Source organism: Pocillopora damicornis, chromosome 10 (genome assembly GCF_964200805.1).
Source record: "Pocillopora damicornis chromosome 10, jaPocDami1.2, whole genome shotgun sequence".
Taxonomy (NCBI): Eukaryota; Metazoa; Cnidaria; class Anthozoa; order Scleractinia; family Pocilloporidae; genus Pocillopora; species Pocillopora damicornis.
In genome coordinates, this window is record NC_142679.1 from 2,409,664 (window position 1) to 2,417,644 (window position 7,981).

The 7,981-nt window shown below is 40.0% G+C and overlaps 1 protein-coding gene across 1 annotated transcript; it reads right to left on the reverse strand.

Moving 5' to 3' along the window:
• Positions 1–5,315: 5,315 nt before the first annotated feature.
• On the reverse strand, positions 5,316–7,703 carry LOC149038436 (uncharacterized). Its single transcript, XM_089186208.1, has one exon. The coding sequence runs from the start codon at positions 7,291–7,293 to the stop codon at positions 5,671–5,673; it is 1,623 nt and encodes a 540-aa protein (XP_089042334.1). The 5' UTR covers positions 7,294–7,703; the 3' UTR covers positions 5,316–5,670.
• Between the last annotated feature and the right edge of the window lie 278 nt (positions 7,704–7,981).

Genomic DNA, 7,981 nt, shown 5'->3' on the forward strand with positions numbered 1-7,981 from the left:
TAGTCATTCGGAAAGTGCATTTTTCAGCATTCAAAGTCAGCTGCTTCTCACTAAGACGTTGCAACACACTGTGTAAGTTCTTATCATGTTCTTCAGTGTCTCGACCATGAACGATAAGATCATCTGCTATGTTTGACACCCCTTGTAGACCTGCCATTGACTGGGTGATGATATGCTGGTACTTCTCTGGTGCGGCATTTACACCGAAACTCAAACGTTTGTAGCGGAATATACCATCATGGGTGGCAAAAGCAGTGATATCCCTTGAATCAGGATCCAGCTCAATTTGGTGAAAACCCCACCTTAAATCTAACTTCGAGAAAACACCACTCCCATTAAGACTTTCAAGGACTTCATCTATGGTTGGTATGGGCAATCTTTCCCGAATAATGGCCTCGTTGGCTCTCCGCATGTCGACACACAACCTTATGTCCCCGGACGGTTTAGGAGCAACAACGACTGGGCTTACCCACACCGTAGGCCCCTCGACTTTCTCAATTATGTCCTTTTCAAGGAGTTCGTTAACCTTGGCAGTTACTTTGTCCTTTACAGAAAAAGGTACTCGTCGCATTTTTTGAACGACTGGAGTTACACTGGGGTCAATGTGTAGCTTCAACTGATAATCTTTAAGCTTTCCAATTCCCTGGAATACACTGGGGTATTTTGCTTTGAGTCCTCCCACGAAGGTACCATCAACAGTGTTACAGTCTCCTGTCCCAAGAGTTCCCGAGAGATCCACACGAAGGATTCCAAGATCTGTGGCGGACGAATATCCCAGCAAACAACGCCCGGATTCAACAACAATGAAATCTGCCACAACCTTTGTTTTGGGTACGGAAACTTCTGTCTGAAACTGGCCCTCAATTTTAAGCTCTCGACCCCCATAAGCATACAATCTCTTCAGACAAGGTTTTAATTCAATCTTGAGCCCCTGATACTTAAGTTCCTGCAGTGTATCTTTACTAATGAGGTTACTTGCAGAACCTGAATCAATCAACACATCTCTGCTGATTCCACCAATCTTCACTGAGATGACGGGTTCAGAGGAATTTGACATAGCACATGTCTGTTCTTCTATAGTAAAAGCAAAACTGTCATCCTCACCTGACTCGTTACAATGACCCTCAACATGATTTGCCTGTCTCCCCTTACCATGACGCTGCTGTCTGCCTCCCCGTTGTTGGTTGTTACCTTGTTTTCCAGGCTTCGAGTTCCTTCCCCCTTTGCAACAGCTGGCATAATGACCATATTTACCACACTTGCTGCACTTGCGACCTCGGGCGGGACAATTTGTACTTTGGGCAAAATGACCTTCTTTACCACAGTTGAAACAAACGCCTTTCCTTTTGTCTCCACGCCCAGGACGTTCTTCAACTGCATGAGTACCTGCTCCAGGTTCTTGGCTTGGCATGACCATTTGACCTGCCTGCTCGTGTGAGGCTTCCCACTTTCGAACTTTATCCATTGCTGCTTGCAGAGTAATATTAACGACTTCCAATAGCTTCTTCTTTAGCTCAACATTAGGCAACTTTTCAATCAATTGATCCCGTAAATTTTCTTCCAAAGTTGGACCAAAATTACAATGACGAGCTTGTTTACGTAAACGAACCATGAACTTATCGGCGGTCTCTCCCTTTGTCGGCGTAAGTTGACGAAAGACATGACGCTCGTACGGTACATTGTCCTCGGCTCGAAAATGAGCATCCAACTTTCGCAGACACACCACATACTCATTATCCTCGTTAGCATTCAGTGGTCCAGGATCTGGAATATCTTCGTAAATATCTTGTACTTCCATACCTGCTAAATGAAGTAACTGAGCTGTTTTCCGAGAAGGATTCGTAATTCCCTTGCCATCGATGTAATACTGATACGATCGTTTCCACTGTCGCCATCGTTCCGCGACCTGAGAGGAAGACCCTGTTAAATCTAGAGGTGGAAGCGCCCTTTCTTCTGAATTCGCCATCTTCGTCGCCAATTTGTAGTGTCTAAGAATGAAGAAGTATGCCACAAAAGGCAGCCACGAAGGCGAACAACAACAGTACACACAGTACACGTTTCTTTAATAATCTTCCCGCGCTCACACTTTCCCGGATGTATACTTTTACATAGACAACCGCTGTCCTAGTATACTACAAGTACATTTAAGAATAAACCTCGGTGCTTATCGTAAAGGATACAATGATTTAATGCATGACACAATTGCTGGTTTTCACGTGACGTCACTAAATTTCAGACTTCAGAACTATTGATCCTCCTGAGATTTTACTTTCATGATGTATTAGAGCAGCTAAAAACTAATATTCAGACAAATTTTCACTCCAAATAGGTTCTTGGTTTAGTGATAGACTACTCTTGAATTTCTAAGCTTTTGCGTGACGTGGCCTTTACATGACGAGCGAGAGAGCTGTTATGTTGGTTTAAAAGGTGACTTATTTAGGGAAATTCAGCTATCTGAACAGTTCTTGTATTAGAATAAAGTATTATTGTTACGTTTATGAGTTCTTAGAGAGATAAATTCACGCTTTTGTAGCAAAACTCAGTGACAGATGTTTCTGCTGGTTTCCGGCCGCCATGTTGGTGCCCATCTAGGTGGGCACCAGCATGGCGGCTCCATACAAATCTCTATAAATTTGGCAAAAACGTTTCTCCTCATATCTTCCGTAAAAAAAATTGCTGTGACCTGAATCTTGGCGAGAGTCTTTACATATCTAGCTTCTTTCTATTTCCAGATTCTAGACTAAATCGATTGAACGGTTTTTATTTTTTATTTTGATCTATTTTGAATGGCGTGACACTGAAAACCAGCAATATAACGAATGCGACACATAAAATAAAGAAAGTAGATAAAATTGAAGTAAAAGGCGTTGAAAAGGTCAATGTGTTAACAACTTTTGACGCCGATGGTAGGTTAATAGCACTCAATTTTCCGTTTATTTACATAAATTATTAGTTTTTTATTTCCCATAATCAACAAATTTTGTTTTCATTTGACCCTTTTTTCGGTAAGAAAAGGTTTATCTCCCAAGTCATCAAGGAAAGCAAGATCTATTTTGTAATGACCTTATAATGTCAAAATAGCTCCATGCTCGCAATCTTTACGCGTAAGTATCAGAAAACATTTTTCGTTTCAGAAACGGCGATCTTTGTTGAAATCGAAATCGAAATCGAAAATACTTGTTCTCGGACCGGTGAGCAAAAAGTATATCAGAGGAAAAATTATTCTTCTCTCAGTGACGTCAAATAAGAAACCATATCGCCATCTGTTGTATCAAGAGGAGATTCCCCTGTTGGATGTCATAAGAACAACGGTGTCTTGTTTTAAATGTTACGTTATTCTTGGCTCTGTCTCGAGTTTCCTGTGCAACTGTCTGAATGCCCTTTGCGTGCTCGCTCTAGATGTTCTATTTTGGTAAAGTGATCGTCAAGATCAGAATTATACGTGAACAATTCATTAAATAATGTCGTAGGAGTCCGTCACCATTTTCTTTCCCTAAAACGTTAATTTATTTCGCCTGGTCAAGGAAAACGTACCAAGCATGAGGAATATCATTCATTTTGCCCGATCAAGCAAACCGAGTCAAGCACGAACAATTGTGTACTTAGCTTGGTCTAGGAAACGAATCGCGCCAGAACAATAACAAGTACCTAAATACTTACGATCACTCAACTTGAACTGAAACTGAAGGCATAAATATTTCCAAGAAGGGTAGCATTAAAGTAACTTTTCCACTAAACAATAGCATAAATATCAATAGCATAAAAATAGCATTGATCAGGGTTGTTAGCTTTTCGATTGGTAACGCACTTTATATTAATCCGTGTGCCATTTACTAAACGATCGGTTAAAAGTCCACTTACTGTGTTAATGTGTAGAAGTCAATAACACCGACAGCAAATAAAAAACGTCGGGTTGTCTCATTTAAGTCAGTAAGAAAACGAAAGCCAATGATATTTAGCGAAAATACACCACATTTCGTTGTTCTGTGTACGTGCTTTGATATTTTTAGAGACTTGCTTCTGTCGCTGGTACTGGGTCATAAAATCGTTTAGAAAGTGGTCTATGGAGGGTTGACATATAGTCAACTGTTTTACAGTAAATAAATTCGCCGTTTGTTATTTTACAGTTTCCTTAAAGTATTTTGAGTTTTGTCCAGTAGAATCCGAAGAAGATTTTTTTAAAGTGTCACGTTTGGGTTTCTTCGTACTCTGAGGATTCTAAATAAAGATAAAATATTTTCCAATAGAAATTGGTATTTTTCAAAGAGAAATATGGAAAAATGTCAGACTGCCGGACGTTTAGTTATTCGAAGACCGTGTCCGGTAGTGTCCGGTGAAAATTTTCAAAGTGTCACGCCTGGATCTCTCTTCGTACTGTGTACGGGTCGAAACGGACAACATTCGAATTTTTTCACTTTCTAGAAGCGCTTGAGGATTGTAAATGAAGGTAGAATATTTTCCGAGGGAAAATTGGTATATTTCAAAGAGAAATATAGAGTTATTTGAGGACCGTGTACAGCAGTGTCATTGAAAAGTTCCTAAGTGACAAGCACTTGGATGGCTTCGTACTCTTAATACACGTTTAGGGTTGTCTGGAAGCGCTTGAGAATTGTAAACAAAGGTAGAACATTTTCTTTTAAAATTTCTTTTTGGATTTTGAAGAGAAATATGGAAAAATATCGGACTGCCAGACGTTTAATTATTTAAGACTGTGTCCGGCTGCCGGACGTTTAGTCACTTCACTGCAAGAACGTCAGCGACACTGACAGTTTGCGTTACAATTCTTATTTGCTGCTGTGCACGAACAACAACCTCGACCACTCTTTCGAGAGCAAGCTCCTCTCCACGGGTAGGAAACTTCACCTGACCCTTGGTCCTATTTTACATGGATGGCAAACTTCATTAAAAAAAAACTGGTGTATGGATGAAAACGTGGTGGATCAACATTTTCATCTTCCTCGGAATACTCGCAAGGATTTTCGTGTTCCTCTTTAACAACAACCGATCCATAAGCGTTTACTGCCTCGGAATCTACAAAATCAATGGATTCATCTGATTCCATACCGGATTAAAACGTATATAACTATTTTAAACAGAATTGTTTTGACAAGCTCACCAAAATCGTCTGAGAAAACGTAGAAGCTGTTTTGAGACACCGTAACAAGGTAAAAATAACTGACCAATCAGAGGCGCTATTTAAACAAAAGGGGTAGTTCAAAACAAAAACAAACGACCGCGTTGCACCAAGGTTGGAAATGGGCCTCGATTTTCTGGTAAGGAAAGGTTTATCTCCTAAGTCATCAAGGCAAACGAGATCTATTGTTAATAATATTATAATGTCAAAATAGCTCCATTTCATTTTGTAGTCTGTATTACATTGAGTACTTTGTAATTGTCATTACCTATACGGGTTTTTCTAACATGCATGTCTTAATAAAAGCATTATTATAACAAAAAACACAACCCTGTCAACGGTAGAGTTCTATCTTAACCTTACAATCAGAGACCCATGGGCAAGATTTATCTTTAAAGTTAATTCGATACAAGTCGATTCGATACATCGACAAAGTCGATTCGATACCTGGTTAGTGACTGCTCTCACAGAAGTTATATCGAAACGACTGTAAACCTACAGAAGACTTGATGTTTTTTATGCTTCATTCTTCAGTTTTAAGTAAACGGCATCTTACAAGGTTGATTCGAAGACTCTTTAAATCTTCCATGCACAATAATTAACAGAAGTGAGCTAGTCCATAATGCTATGAGCACAGAAATTATAAGTGCCATTGAAGTATGTCTCCTCCATCTTCTTCGCCAAACAGCCATGACAGCCATGTTCTGATAGTGAGTCTCGATCGCGAGGGATACGCTGGTGAAAAACCACTCGATCACCAACTGAAGACAAGTTGTTAGAGCAAAAGTCTCCAACACTTCTATTAGAGAGGTGTTTTGAAGGAAATTAAACTCATACAAATACAAACAGCCGTTGACGGAAACTATAGCAGTTGATTCAAACAGCATGCTCATAATAGTAATATCAGCCATTAGCCTCTCACGGCGAGGAGTGCGAAAACTTCTCCAGGGAGCGGCTGTTCTTTTCCAAATCGAGTGGCAAATATGATCAATAAAGACCATTGCGCTTCTTTCGATTACTTCCACAAACCCGTGAGTTATCCCTAGAATCGCGATGGATTGTAAACTGCCGAGATCCGCTTGTAAAACACGAAACATGATCGCCGAAGAGGCGAACAACGGCGCCAGTAAGACATATGAATATCCCGGATGAATGAAATCTCGGTGAAGCCGCTGAACACAAATTCGCGAGGCAACCTTTAAAACGACTCCAATTAGAGGCGCAAAGAGAGCGATTAATAGTTTACCCTTCTTGGTTTGTTTATTAAAAGTTGGGTAGATGATCTCGGCCACAGGAATTGCCAGGATGACAATGGATACAAGAACAATTTCCACTTGAAAGAAAAACGTAATCCTCTGCCTTGTTAATTGTCGTGATAGAAAATGATTCGTTACGAGATGTATTTGCCAAGATATAATTACAAAAATAATAAAGTGCAGTGGTAGCTTTTGTATCGTAGAAAGCTTAGAATGGGATATTCCGAGGGCTTGAAGAAACACGCGGTAAAGTGCATCCAATAGAAATCCATAGCAGCTCGCTGAAATAAGTTTTTTTCTTATTCCCTTGATCTGATAAGGTCGAAAGAGAAATGAGAGAACCAGAAAAAAACTATTATACACGATGCTACAACACGTTATACATGATATTAATCTTAGCCATTGAACTTTCACAGGAATGGATTTCTTTGGGTAAAATTCGCAGTTGTTTACAGTTTTGTACATAAGAAATGAAATCAATATGTATAGTGAACCTATGACGGTAGCAGTTAGAAGTGAGATCGAGGCTCCAAAGTACATTGATTTCCAAGCAGTGTGGAGAGCGGATGGTCTTAATCGCTTCCACGCCATTGCTCTATCTTCATCATCTTGTGAGTTGTTTTCGTGTGTTTCTTCATCGTCGTCTGATGAGCATGCGTTTATGACTCTTACCTTAGGACTGCAGGCCATTAAATAATCCAAGCTAGTTGCTTCTCTCTCGCTGTATTCCTGAAAAATAACCTCCTCAACAGGTTGATAGTTCCATTCCAAACCAGTCCTCTGTAGAGGATCGTAACCAAAAGTCATCGATTCAGGTTCTTCTGGGTTGTAATGCTCTGTCACGCCTCTTGTAAAACTGAATACCATCTGGCCAAACACCTCTATCAGCATATTGCTGCTCATGATGCCTTAAGTAAACGTCAAATGTCTTAGCTTGGTTTCTAATCGTCTTCTGTCGAAACTGAAGCGAAGAATTCTATTGCTCTCCGCTTTTGTATTTGATGTTAACTTGCTCAGATGAGATTTGATTGTTGTTGTTTCCTGTCAGTTAAGTGGCTCAAGGAAAGGCCAGTGACTCAGTGTTAGACATACATTCGTGTTTTTTACCTTTTAAATGACACTTTCCTCGCCTCATCTCTTCTCACATTCTTGATTCAAGACCAAACCGTGTGAACTGTGCGGCTGCTAGGGTAGTTGCACGTAAGCTAAAGTAAGTCCCTCCCAGGTTATCTTGACAAACAGCTGTTAAAGTAGTTTTTCAAACGTGTCAAACAACTAGCTATAGGCATTCTCGTTGTCCATGTTGACCGTATTGGCACCTTCTCTTTTATAATTTTGATAATTTCAGGGTAACGAAAGTAATTGATACTATTTTTGAAAATTAACTCGTTTGGTACATTTTTTTCTGTTTTGAGTTACTCTCGAAACTTTACCCTTAACGTTTCCGGTCTTGGTCATATCAGCCGTCGACTTAAGACCAGTTTACTTTGTTTTGAAGCGAAGCCCATGGACAACTGCCTCCAGGCCTCGCCCAACATGTGGCTTCGTAGGTTCGTATAAAAAGGTTGACAGAATGACAGAAACAAACTTG

Coding starts and splice junctions, on each gene's coding strand:
- LOC149038436 (XM_089186208.1), bottom strand. CDS start 7,293: ATGAGCAGCAATATGCTGATAGAGGTGTTTGGCCAGATGGTATTCAGT.